This window comes from Pseudorasbora parva, chromosome 6 (assembly GCF_024679245.1).
Source record: "Pseudorasbora parva isolate DD20220531a chromosome 6, ASM2467924v1, whole genome shotgun sequence".
NCBI classification, from domain to species: Eukaryota; Metazoa; Chordata; class Actinopteri; order Cypriniformes; family Gobionidae; genus Pseudorasbora; species Pseudorasbora parva.
This window is the reverse complement of record NC_090177.1, coordinates 8,501,703-8,516,310: the sequence shown is the minus strand read 5'-3', so window position 1 is coordinate 8,516,310 and position 14,608 is coordinate 8,501,703. Positions and strand designations below refer to the sequence as shown.

Below are 14,608 nucleotides of genomic sequence, written 5' to 3'. Positions count from 1 at the left end.
GCAATCGGAAATTATTTATTTAAAAAAAAATGAAAATAATTGAAAGTGTAAAACATCTTAACCTTAAAACTGACATTTTACAACAATAATTTATATATATATATATATATATATATATATATATATATATATATATATATATATATATATATATATATATATATATATATATATAAATAATAATAATGTTTCATTCATTGCAGTTGCACCACCTGACTTCTTGGTTGCACCACCTGATATTTTGTTGGTGCTAAATCTAAACCAAAGTAAATGACATGGAAAGTGTGCTAACTTATCCATACTTGAAAGTGCCTATTTTTATTAGAGATTAATATCGGTGCATCCCTGGTTTTTTTAATCCATATTTGAGATAAACTTTTCCACAAGGATCAGTCGGCGTCCTCTGGATGCTACATGATCCTTACTATTATTACCTTGTCTGTTCATAAATCATAATAAGTTTTAGTTTTGCAATGATCTCAACAGCTTTAAAACTACTAATACTAATCAAATATGTCTATATGAAAGTTTTCAAACATAAAACACAGTGTTTTATATTTAATTTCTTATTATTAGAACCATTTTAAATGGTTTTCTTACTCTGTTCATTTGTGCGGACTGTTGCATCGCCTGACATTTTGGGGGTCATATTTGTTGATGTAGTGAAAATACATTTAAACCGAATAGATTTTATTAAATTAAGTCATACATTAATTTAGTAAATTATCTTGATATTGACCCAGCTTTGAATTTATTCTTTGCATTTGAAGGTCTTGAATTGGCGACAGGATGTTGAGACCGAGAATGCTCTTGTCAATTTGACACGCTTTGGGAAATGATCGCTGACGGAGAGACGCTGGAATATTGAACTAAATATGGAGTTGAGTGATGTGGACTAGTTTTCTAGCTCAAGCTGATGCTTTTCCCAGCTGACTGATAATAAATATTCCTTCTGTTTATAAAAGTTTCTTATTGCTTGAATTGTCAGTGTGCATGGAATATGTGCCCTTTTATAAACGTATCGTGTGTACAATAAGTTTCAATGTGTAGCACATGCTCAACTTGTCTGCGTTTTTAGTGTGATGAGTTAACCTAATAATACATTCAGCTGCCATTATTCATACTTTAATTGTCTTCCCTTTGGCAGTCCGATCAGATGACACATTTTTCTGAATGAAAGATGCAAAGTTGTTTTTTATTTTCTTGATCAGAGATCTTGACTTGATACCACTCACTCAATATAGCACTATACTAATTTAAATTGATCATTGAATAATGTCTATTGGTTCACTTACTAGTTAGTAAAAAACAGTGGGTTTTCGTTAGTATTCATTGGCCTGCTTTTACAGACAGATCTTAGATTAATCCAGGATTAGGTGTTAGTTCAATAAGGGTGTTTTAAGAAGCTTTTATTAAAGTGCCTTAAAAAAAAAACACTGCTTGTGTGCATCTTGAGACAAAACATTGGCACTGACATTTAATATGTGTGAGTTTCTTTCTGTTAAAGCAGCTTAAACTTTTGGGACTATCTTAAGCCTTGTCTGTAAAAACAGGGCATTAAGTACTAAGCTAGTATTCCCATCCCAATGACGTCAAAGTCTTCCTGAGTTCTCAAACAGATATACTTTATGTAGAAACATTTCTGGATATCCACAAACTGTTTCTATCATTATTCCATTCCAGAAACCTTCAATCCCAGAGCCCTTTGGGCTTTTCTTCAGCCTCGTACGGAGAGAAGTGGAGTGGCATGGAGGACCCCAAAAGCCCCGTGAAGGTGGTCAAACCTTCCCGCTCGAGCGGGGGCAAGGCGTCGTCCTCCAAACCCCAGAGGGAGAGTGTGAGAGTCACCAGCCGATGCAAGGACGGCGTCCCCAGGGTGAAAGAGGAGATCCAGGGCGGCCAAAGCGGTGGCAGGACGTGCACCGGCAGCCCTCAGGAGCAGGGCAGGGGCAAAGCCCGCAGGCTGACGGGCAGAACGAATTCTGGCGAGAGGGGGAGAGGGAAGCCCCTGCCCGGTGAAGCCCGTCAGCAGGCACAGGAGAAGAAAACGCCGGTCCGAAACAGTGGACCAGCCAAGGATGGGGGAGCAACACTGCTGACCAGCACAGTAGAGGACAGCTCAACACACAACACCTCCATCACAGCTAAAGAGAAGATACCTGGTGAGAACATAGGCATCAGTAATCAAATGATTTTTACATTATTTGTTTTTTTTTATTGCAGAGATCCATACTGGAGTAAACCTACACTACAGTGCTTTAACAGTTTAGCAGTTGGTATGATTTTTTGAAATAAGGCTTTTTTGTTCATAGAGGCTGCATTCATTTGATCAAAAATACTGATAAAAACAGATGAAGATCTTCCTTTATGCCCCTCGTGCCAGAATCCATTATTACTGAAGCAGGGTTTGATGGACTGTGATAGTTTGAATTTGACTCTTATGAAAATATTTTTAAGGATGATAAAAGATAACATTTAAAAAACGATTTTTTAATATATGTCTCTTTCTTTATGTATATATCTGGGGTAGCTTGCATGGCATTAAGCTATAAACAAACAGAAATATTTTGAAATATTACATTTGAAAATAACTGTTTTCTGTTTAAATATATTGGGGGGGGGGGGGGGGGGGGAATTAGCAGCCGTTGCTGCCGTCACTTTTGTCACTTTAAAGGGATCGTTCACCCAGAAAATATCCCATAATTTACTCCTCCTTCAAGTTATCCTAGGTGTATATGAATTTCCTCTTTTTGCCAAACACAATCAGAGTTATACTGAAATGATATCCGGACTCTATCAAGCTTTATAATGGAAAAATTAGACCTCAAAAATGAAAAATTCTGTTATAAATTTTTCACCCTCATGTCGTTCCAAACCCGTAAGAGCTTCGTTCATCTTCAGGAGTATAAATAAAGATGTTTTTGATGAAATCCGAGAGCTCTGACCCAGCTGTAGGCAGCATTGCATATTTCAAGGCCCATACAGGCAGTAAATACATTGTTAAAATAGTCCAGAGACTCACACGGAAAAGAGGAGATTTTTGAACAGTCTTTATTATTTTTATGCTTTTTTTTAAATATTTATTCTTGTCACTTTATAGCATTTACTCTTTCCCGCCAGCATAAAAAAAAGAAAGAAAATTGAATAGCCCATAGAATATTTAGTTTTATGAATATCTGAGCATACGATAAAATAAATAGCTGACCCTCTTCTTTTAAACAAAAAAAAAGTTTTATTTAAGCTTCATGAATTCGTTTTTATGAACACTTGAATGTGGGTACGTTTCATAAAAAAGCAACATTTAGAACAAAAAGCTGAGAAAATCAAGTTTTTTTTTCAAAGACTCATTCAGTAACATTAGATAGTTTTGATTTATATGATGTTTAAAGGTTCCCTAGAATAAAAAATTGAGCTTCAAGCAAAAATTCAAGCTTCAAGCTTCGCTCAGCGTCTTAAACTGAAGAAAGGGGCAATTACAACTATATTCTTGCAAGCAGTAAGTAATTTATCCACTTACTGACTAGCTGTTTAAACAATTTCTGATTAAATTGAAAGTTTCTTAGAGAGACAGCATTGTCTAGATGACGCAAGATGCTAGTACAGTAACAATAGGAAACTCCAAGTACCATAAAAAACTAAATAGTGTGTCTAATGACAACGGGTAATATTATTTTGTATTACAAAATCCAACCGTAGATACTTTGCTTACAGATTGTTCACGCGATCCTTCTAGTTAGTCACCTTTTCCAGCATATAAGTTAAAACGCTAGTCAATGGAGATTGATAAAACGCAGCTCACTTGTTTATTGGTATTTTCAGATCACTGGCGCGTGAGAGAGAGCGCTCGAATGCATATGGTTGCCAGATTGGACGTTTTGGTAAAACACTGGATGGTATATGGGTTTTTTCACAGAAAAGCTCCGTTTGGGGGATTTAATTACTGAAATCTGGCAACCTCTTTCTGCTTAAAGTGTCTGTCTTTGTTCTGTCAGGACGGTCAGGACTCACGAGCCGCTTCACTGAACTGCTGAACTGCTGTGAGCTGCTGAAATAAGCCAATCAGAGCAGAGCTCAACATTAATATTCATGACTCTTCCAAATAAGACAAAAACAGAGCTTTACATCCTAGGGTCAATTTATAGGGTTGTAAATGGACCTGTAAAACTGTATCTGGACAATTTTTGCCCTTAAATAAGCCACATACCCTCTATGTAGATATCAGAAAACAATTTAACATGTTGTTTCAAATCATTCTAGGGCACCTTTAATGTTGATGATCAACATTATTTTACATATACATCTGCTTACATAAGATCGTTTTTTTCCCCCACGTCTTCCTCACATGTTTTGATCAGGAGATTCAGTACGCATTCAGAAGATTCGCAAGAGTGTCCCATTCAGTTTTTGGCCGGGACATGTTTTCTCACAAATAACGGACAATTCTGTGTTTGGCAGGGAAAGACTTAAGGTTGATCCACTGGAGTCACATGGACTATTTTAACAATGTCTTTACTACCTTTCTGGACCTTTAAAATGGTCTGTTGCTGTCTCTGGAGGGTCAGAGAGCTGTCCAGTTGCATTAAATAAATCTTATTTTGTGTTCTGAAGATGAACAAATGTCTTACGGGTTTGGAACGACATGAGGGAGAGTAATTGATGACTGATTTTTTTTTATTTTTGGCTGAACTAACCCTTTAATTAACTAATTTCTATATAACAAAAGAAAAGTCTTACTGACCCCAAACTTCTGAACTCTAGTGAATATTATAAATGTTTTGATTTAATAGTGGCAAATGAGATGTACATGGAATTGCTGAAATTAAATAAAATCCCCAAAAATAAAAGATTTAAAACGGAAAGTGTTTATTATCTGACATATTTGTTAACGTGTTCTCTGTTGTAGTTCTGGTGTATTCACTGTGTTTTCATCTCTCTATGGCAGTACAGTTTTTTGGGTGTGTTGTTTTTGGTGTCTCAGGTGTGGAGATCTCAGGCCGACCGAGGGTTGAGGTCGCAGCAGAGGTCGTGGAGGTGGGAAACCTGACCTCTGACCAACAGCTGGGACTCAAACAGGCGGAGGAGAGGCTGCAGAGAGACTACATCCACCGGCTGCTCAAGGCAAGACACATTCCTGCACACAGACTATATGCCTATGAAATAATAATTATTATTATTATTAGTAGTAGTAGTATTAAATACATTTTGCATAAATATTTTTCCTTGTATTACTAAATCGAAATATAAAAAAGTAAAAAAATAAATAAATAAAGAATAAGTAATATTTTTATCATTACCATAATGTATATTGGAACTGTAAAATTACAATACTAATATTTATGGCTGCACCAAACTTTTATTTTGATAACAAAATAACCCTTAAGCAGGCAAAAGTGGAAAATGATCAGCCAAAAAGCAGTTCATAACATTCCATTCTTCAAATCTCATTTGCACAAGTGATTTACATGTTAAGTCAATGCAGAGACGCGAATAGGCATTCCGCGGCACGATTCGCGCGAATGAGGCGGCGCAAATGACACGGCGCGAATCACACTGAGTGTTTTGAACGTGTGATGAACTTTGGAGGATATTCGCAGCGCATTAACCAATGTGGAGCCTGCTTACTGCTGTCACGTGGTGAAGTGATGGATGGGATTATAAATATATAAATATATATATATATATATATATATATATATATATATATATATATATATATATATATATATATATATATATATATATATATATATATATATATATGTATATATATATATATATATATATATATATATATATATATATATATATATAATTTTTTTTTTTTTTTTTTTTTTTTTTTTTTTTTTTATATAAATTTATTTTAAAGGGCCGTTCCCATTGAAAACCAGTGGAAAAATACACTAGCCTCAGGAAAAAGTGCTTTGATGGACACATGTCCTATTCGCTTTTGTTAATGATAATGACCCTGGTTTATATTTGCGTTACCTCACGTTGACTTGAGCTGTAACTTCCCGTGTATCAGTATAAATGAGTGTTTCCATTTACACTCACCGACTGATTTTACTTTTGAATGACTGTCAAAAGCAGGTTGTTAATTGAATCTGAAACAACCCGAGCAAGTCAAGAAGTCGTTCAGCGCGTCTCGATTTACCCCGTTTGCACGTCTGTGGTGCACTCAGATGTGTGAATTGAAGTCATGTGATGTGATTCGTTTCTCTATTGTTGTGTATTCCCACAGCCATCTCCGGAGTACCCCAATTTCCAGTATCTATGCAAACTGTGTTCAGTCCACGTGGAGAACATCCAGGGTGCTCACAAGCACATTAAAGAGAAACGTCACAAGAAGAACATCATGGTGAGAGGACGCAGGCTGTTATCTTCCCAACGCTTCTTTCTGTGCTCTAGATAATCCACAGTGGCTCTGTGCTAAGCTTAGAAGGGGGTTTACTGTGCTAGTTTCTGTTAGACTGTTAGCAAACATGCCAAAAAACCCACTAAAACCCTGCCAGAGAAGATGCATCAATGAATGAATCACCTTCAAAGCACCAGCAGCAAAGATATTATAGCTAAATATTGATGTTTTTTGTTCATCCTCTTGCTTATGTGAATTTTGCAGGAGAAGCAGGAGGAAAATGAGTTGCGAGCACTTCCTCTTCCCTCCCCGGCCCAGCTGAAGGCGCTAGACTCCGCCGTCCTGGAGGCGGCAGAGGTGCACGGCATCTCAGAGGAAGACTTTGCGCTGAGGCAAGCCGTGGTGCTCCGGATGGAGGGTATAATACGCAAACAACTCACAGGTACACAACTTTCCCTGCCAAACTTAAGAGAGTTCACTCTGTTCCTTATTGTCCAATAGTAGACTTAAAGGGATAGTTCACCAGAAAATGAAAATTAGCCCATGATTTACTCACCCAAGTCATTCTAGGTGTATATGACATTATTCTATCAGACAAATACAATATGATAATAAATAATAATAATAATAAGCTGTGACTTGTTGGATCAAGTCCATAAAAGTGCATCAATTCATCATATAACTGCTCCACATGGCTCTGGGGGTTAATAAAGGCCTTCTGAAGCAATTTGTTTTATATATATATTTAAACCTTTTATAGACACATGCGTTAAGGGTTGAAAGTAGTGCTGCAACGACGCGTCGACGTCATCGATGATGTCGACTACGGAAATACGTCGACGTTCGTGAAATGCGTCGTCGCATCACACATTCATCTCGCGTAATGTTGGCTTCTGCTCCTGGGAATGGAGAAAGTTCTCCATTCTATCACAAAAACCTAGACCACGAATATCAAAAGTATGGGAATACTTTAAACAGAGGCCAAACAGTGTTTCCCACACAGACTTATTTGTGGCGGACCGCCACATAATCAATACCGGCCGCCACATATTGATTCATCATTCATTCATTTTTACGCTATTTAAAAGACGCACACATATTCGTTCAGCTGCATTTCCTTAAGTTCTCTCTCCGCCCTTTTGCGCGTCTCTTAGGGTGCGTTCACACTTGTAGTTCGGTTCGTTTGGTCCGGACCAAAAAACAAAAACAAACATAATAGTCCTGGTCCGCTTAGCGTTCACACGGGCATTTTTAACAGCGAACCTAAAGTTACCGAACCAAAGGCACAGGGAGACGCTCACAACCTGATTGGTCGGTTTATATGACGTAGGAGCTCGTTTACCGAACATTCAAAACAATGCTGTGTGCTGGATTACACGCGCGGGCATTTTATGCGTGTACATTGTATTATTTTTTACCAGAGAACTCATGAAGAGCTCATGAAATGTTCAAAACATTCAAAACAACGCTGTGTGCTGGATTAAACGTGATCATTTTATGCGTGTAACACATTTGGCATTATTTCTTACCAGAGAACTCATGAAGAGCTCATGAAATGTTCAAAACAACGCTGTGTGCTGGATTAAACGCGATCATTTTATGCGTGTAACATATTTGGCATTATTTCTTACCAGAGAACTCATGAAGAGCTCATGAAATGTTCAAAACAACGCTGTTTGCTGATTAAACGCGATCATTTTATGCGTGTACATGTGGCATTATTTTTACCCGCTGAGAACTCATGAAGAGCTCATAAAATGTTCAAAACATTCAAAACAGCAGCAGGATTTCCTCCGTTGTGCAGAACAGAGACGGCCGTTCTGTCGTCTGCACCTGCTAATAATGGGCAACACAGGAACTTTGATGAGAAGAGCCAGGTATGCTTTTTGTGTGTTTTTTCTAGCATTTTCGAAACATGCTCGTCTGACCAAATATTGATTAGGCACTTCCTAGTTGCTCCACGTTTGCCCTCTAATGTTAAAGTTACTCGTTTTGGATACACCGATCTTTCCGCGTCGTCAAATCAGCTGCATTATGCGTGGCATCTTGTGACATTACGTCCGGTTTTTGGTCCGTTTACATGTCTTTGGTCCGTGTTGCGTTCATATATCAATCGAACCGCACCAGAGTTCGTTTGGAAGCGGACCGAGACCCATCTTTTTAGCGCTCTCGGTCCGCTTGTTTGGTGCGCACCAGGGTTCGGATGGCAGCGTTCACATATGTTCAAATGAACCGCACTAACCGAGCAACCGCACCAGGGTTCGTTTTAATCGAGCCAAACATGACAAGTGTGAACGCACCCTTACTCACTCACACACACACTCGGTGCGTTGCATTCGACAGTAAGGGTGCGTTCACACTTGTCATGTTTGGTTCGATTAAAACGAACCCTGGTGCGGTTGCTCGGTTAGTGCGGTTCATTTGAACATATGTGAACGCTGCCACCCGAACTCTGGTGCGCACCAAACAAGCGGACCGAGACCGCTAAAAAGATGGGTCTCGGTCCGCTTCCAAACGAACTCTGGTGCGGTTCGATTGATATATGAACGCAACACGGACCAAACACATGTAAACGGACCAAAAACCGGACGTATAATGTCACAAGATGCCACGCATAATGCAGCTGATTTGACGACGCGGAAAGATCGGTGTACGTTATCCAAAATGAGTAACTTTAACTTTAGAGGGCAAACGTAGAGCAACGAGGAAGAGCCTCATCAATATTTGGTCTGACGAGCATGTTTCGAAAATGCTAGAAAAAACACACAAAAAGCATACCTGGCTCTTCTCATCAAAGTTCCTGTGTTGCCCATTATTAGCAGGTACAGACGACAGAACGGCCGTCTCTTTTGCATAAGAGACGCCCGACTCTTTTCTGCACAACGGAGGAAATCCTGCTGCTGTTTTGAATGTTTTGAACATTTTATGAGCTCTTCATGAGTTCTCAGCGGGTAAAAATAATGCCACATGTACACGCATAAAATGATCGCGTTTAATCAGCAAACAGCGTTGTTTTGAACATTTCATGAGCTCTTCATGAGTTCTCTGGTAAGAAATAATGCCACATGTACACGCATAAAATGATTGCGTTTAATCCAGCACACAGCGTTGTTTTGAACATTTCATGAGCTCTTCATGAGTTCTCTGGTAAGAAATAATGCCTTATGTGTTACACGCATAAAATGATCACGTTTAATCCAGCACACAGCGTTGTTTTGAATGTTTTGAACATTTCATGAGCTCTTCATGAGTTCTCTGGTAAAAAATAATACAATGTACACGCATAAAATGCCCGCGCGTGTAATCCGCACACAGCATTGTTTTGAATGTTCGGTAAACGAGCTCCTACGTCATATAAGCCGACCAATCAGGTTGTGAGCGTCTCCCTGTGCCTTTGGTTCGGTAACTTTAGGTTCGCTGTTAAAAATGCCCGTGTGAACGCTAAGCAAACCAGGACTATTATGTTTGTTTTTGTTTTTTGGTCCGGACCAAACGAACCGAACTACAAGTGTGAACGCACCCTAAATCTTAAACAAGTTTTATTGCATTTTGGCGCATTTAGTGTGACATAGCTTTTAAAACCAGAGCAGTTGAATAACAGAGTTGCGACAAGCCTTCATCACGCGGCAGCGCGCGGTCACGGCGCTCATTAATAAACAAACCAGCGCGGTGTCAATCAATACAGACCGGTGTTTCCCAACCGGGATCCTGAGCAAAAGGTGCCGGGACGCACTTACACGGCGGTTCATCTCACACCTGATGACGCATCTTTAATATGGGTTGTAACTTGGAAATAATGCTTTATGTATGTTTCTGTCAATGGATACACGTGCTGACTCCTCAGGTATACACTACAACAACAGCGATAATAAAAGAAAAACGTGGGCAAAACGGTCTCTCTTTGTAAACTTTATAAAACGCATGCGAGTGCTGCCGTACGTCCGAATATGAGCAGTCATATTCACCGTCATCACCCGCGTGTAGCCAGGAGACGCGAATGAAAATATGTCTCTGTGCACTCGTCCCAAAGTGTGCAAATATTGAGTTATCTTTCAAATCCTGTGCTTAAACGGACAAAATGTCATAGCCTACTCTGTATATTCCTTAAGTGAACTTAATACAGAATATACGACGACTATCCGTGGGTCTTAAAGGGGCAGTAGCCTTTACTACTGTCTGTTTAATGTCAAACAAAAGATAAAGACATCACTCACTGCTCTTGATTGAATAGCTTTTGTAAGTTTAATAAGGATTTTTTTTTTTTAATTTAAACAGTTAAATATGCCGTTATTTTACATTTGATTACTTTATTCCATTTCTCTACCTAAAACTAATGTTAGACCTACCTGAAAAACCTTAAAAGCATTGTTTATTTTATTCTCATCTTTGCTCAATAGTATTTATTTGTGCTGCTGCTTCTATTTAAGTTATTTGTTCTTATTTTCTTTATTTTCATTTGACAGTAGTCCTTTTTCCCCTGAACATAGCAAATACCGAACTGGATTGAAACGTGAACCCAAAACTGTGATACAAAGCGAACCGTGAGCAGTCTGTACTGTTACACCTCTAGCGTAACTTATGCGAGGGGGTGCCACAGAATTTTGAAAAATTTCAAAGGGTAAAAAAAATAAATTGTTAGATTAGTCGACTAATCAAAAAAATAATCGTTAGATTAGTCGACAGAAAAAATAGTCGTTAGTTGCAGCTCTAGTTCAAAGGTTGCTCTTTCACCGTAGGTCATCACCACTGCCAGTCATACCAAGCTCTTGGTACCAAGCTCTTGGAAGCTCTTATTTTAGTCTATAAAGTTTTAAGTATGGATATTTGTCTTACACAAACATGCCACTTTGCTTCAGAAAGCCTTTATTAACCACCTGGAGCCATGTGGAGCAGTTATATGAAAGATAGATGCACTTTTATGGACTTCAAAAACGACAACCATTCACTGCCATTATAAAGCTTGGAAGAGCCATTTAAAAAAAAAATATATATATATATATATATATAAAACTCTGATTGTATTCGTCTGAAAGAAGAATGTCATATACACCTAGGACGACTTGAGGGTGAGTAAATCATGGGCTAATTTTCATTTTTGGGTGACCTATCCCTTTAATAAGTATGCAATAAACTTGCCTGGTTTGTGGTAACTGGATTCAGGGATAGGGAATGAAATGGAAGTTGAGTGCCATCTTTTTTTGTAGCATTATCAATTTAGGCATTTCAAAACTTTGGGGTCAGTAACATACAGTACTAGTCAAAAGTTTGGAAATATTAAGGTTTGTTTATGTTTCTGAAAGAAATCTCTTCTGCTCACAAAGGCTGAACTTATTTGATAAAAAATACAGTAAAAAAGTGTAATATGGGGGAATATCACAATTTAAAATAACTTTTTGTTTTAAAAGGTAATATTTCTGTGATGGTAAAGCTGAATTTTCAGCATCATTGCTCCAGTGTCACTTGATCCTTGGTATGACTGGTACTGTATTTAAGAAATTAATACTTTTATTCAGCAAGAATGCATTAAATTGATTTAAATTGTTCAAAAGTGACAATCAAATCTTGTATTTTACTTTTTAAAAATAAGATTCTATTAAAAAATGCAGTTCTGTTTAAACGCTATTCATCAACAAATGCTGAAAAAAATCACATTTTACACAAAAATATGAAGCTGCACAACTTTTCAACATTCAATAATCATAAATGTGTCTTGAGCAGCAAATCGTCATATTAGAGTGATTTCTTAAGATTTATGTGACACTCAAGCCTGGCGTAATGTTGCTGAAAATTCAGCTTTTATCACAGGGATAAATTATATTTTACAATATATTACAATTGCAAAAGAATTTTGAACATTTCACAATATAACTATTTTTGACCATGCATTCTTGGTGAGCAGAAGAAACTTCTTTCAAAAATACAAACTTTTGAAGGCTAGTGTACTTTGAATAATAGCTTGCAGTAAAAACTAAATAAATAAATAATGGTTGAGAAAGTGTTGTTCTCAGTATGGTGAAGGTTATAATGACTCCTGTCCTTTGTTCGTAGCGTGCTCTCTCCGTCTTTACGGCTCCTGTCTCACCCGTTTCGCCTTCAAAACGAGTGACGTCAACATCGACGTCTCGTACCCCTCCACTGTGAGTCTGAACATACGAGCATCCGCTGCTTTTGGGGATATGTGGCGATGTATTTTACTGTGTTCATTAACTTTTTATTGAACATTTGAATTTAATTGTAGATGACTCAGCCTGATGTGCTGATCCAGGTGCTGGAGATCTTAAAGAAAAGTGGTGAGTTTCTCATTCATTCAATTACAAACCATTATAAACCATTATAAACTTTTTTTTATAAATGTTGTTGTCTGAAAATAAATCTTGTGGGTGTGCATAATACAAGGAAAATATGTATATATATACTGTATATCAGGGCCGTTTCTAGCCTTTCTGGCACCCTAGGCGAGATTCATATGTTGTCCCATCCCCCCCCCCCCCCCCCCTTTTTTTTTTTTAAACTACAACTTATTAAGTAAATATGACTTCCTTATTTCATGGGCATATTGTACATGCATTAATCAAATAATGTAGCTAGGTTTATTATCACTGAGATCACAAATTGTTGGGGGGTTCGGGGGGCATGCTCCCCCGAGAAAATTTTGATTTCTATGATCTACATTTGTGTATTTTAAGATAAAAAAATTAGACAACAATAGCTTGAAAACCATGTCACTTGGCACCGCTGCGGGTTGAAGAACACAGTGACACAAAGACTAAAAGACGGGACGAAGCCGTAGCCGAAGCCTCGCGCCAGTTTTATATGTTTTAAAGGTTAATCACATATTTTTTTAGGGGGGGCTGATGCATAAGTTCATAAAAAAGGGCCTAGTGAGGCCCATGGTTATGACAGTATTAGCCTACTTGATCAATTTACACTAAACAGCTATCTCTGATGTAAAAAAAAATAATTATTTAAATGAACTGCTATAATGTTCTGCACCTGAAATGAGCATGGCGTGTGGTCCGTCCAGTACTAATATTCAGTGTAATGTTTTGCTCAACCTTATGATAGAGAGACCAGCTTAGTAGAGAACAGGTCCTACAAGTAACCAATAAGTAGGCTAACATACCTGTATATTTCGCTTTCTTTTTTTATATTTCCTCTTTTTTCTTTTTACGATACTGAGCCCCTGATGGCTTTGACCTTTTCATGATGATGAAACTAAAGCACGCTGTAACGAGTAGAAATATAGTGTGGCCCCTTTAAGAGTTGCGCGCGCTCCCTGCAAACGAAGTCTGCATTTTGTGTATGTGCGCACTGAGTCTTGAGCTCCCAAGTGTGGGGATTATTATGAGAGTTCAGCGGGGAATAAAGTGATGTTAATCGCCTCCGTGTTTACATCCACTCCAGTTACATTGAGTGAGCTATCCGCATTTTTCACTCGGACACAATGTAACGCCACGGATGACGACGTTCCTTGCCGCCCTCTACATGATATTTTTTCATTACAGCAGCGCCTCTATCACCATGGCGACTTCACTCCAATAATCGCAACTAATCATAATGCCTTGAAATAGCAAAAGTACGAAATATTAATAATAAAATATATATGAAATAACTAAAAAATCTTGTTGGGGCGGGGGCTCACTGGCGCCCCCCAGCTGTTGGCACCCTAGGCGACCGCCTAGTTTGCCTATGCCTAGAAACGGCACTGCTGTATATTGTAACATATGTTTAAACTTTACCCCTTTAGATCAGACGGTTTTAAAGATTTTGAGACACAAATTCACTAAACGTGCTTTACTTGACTTTCGACCAGGTCTGAAACTTCATGTGTGCGCAAGACTTGAGTTTCGAGAGCCCAGATTAACTCGTTTCACTTTTGTTTCCAGTGGAGTTTGCCGAGGTGGAGTCTGATTTTCATGCCAAAGTCCCTGTTGTCTTCTGCAGAGATGTGGCGAGGTCAGTTTTATGTGGGCAATAAAACAAAGATGCTATAAATAGTTACTGCACACAAAGGATAATCAGTTTGAAGGCATTCATTATAATATGTTATAGCTGATGTGGGTTGTGTGTTGTCTCTGCAGTGGGTTGATGTGCAAAGTGAGCGCAGGAAATGATGTCGCGTGCCTCACCACCAATCACCTTGCAGCTCTGGCCAGACTGGAGCCCAGGCTCGTGCCTCTGGTGCTGGCCTTTCGACACTGGGCCAACGTATGACTCGTGCTCACACTTTCCCGAGATTAATCTGGCCGTTTCTCA

The 14,608-nt window shown here is 38.4% G+C and overlaps 1 protein-coding gene across 2 annotated transcripts in view; it reads left to right on the top strand.

The window, feature by feature from the left end:
- The window catches only part of tut4 (terminal uridylyl transferase 4), a 63,630-nt gene that overhangs the window by 3,796 nt on the left and 45,226 nt on the right, over positions 1-14,608 (top strand). For both annotated transcript variants that reach the window (XR_010905286.1, XM_067445532.1), the window contains exons 2-9: positions 1,684-2,162; positions 4,979-5,118; positions 6,239-6,355; positions 6,617-6,794; positions 12,401-12,489; positions 12,591-12,642; positions 14,239-14,308; positions 14,434-14,560. Coding sequence is in view for 1 of the 2 variants with exons in the window: in XM_067445532.1 (XP_067301633.1) it covers positions 1,748-2,162; positions 4,979-5,118; positions 6,239-6,355; positions 6,617-6,794; positions 12,401-12,489; positions 12,591-12,642; positions 14,239-14,308; positions 14,434-14,560 (1,188 nt within the window). In the remaining variant the exon portion in view is untranslated. The remainder of the gene's footprint in view (positions 1-1,683; positions 2,163-4,978; positions 5,119-6,238; positions 6,356-6,616; positions 6,795-12,400; positions 12,490-12,590; positions 12,643-14,238; positions 14,309-14,433; positions 14,561-14,608) is intronic.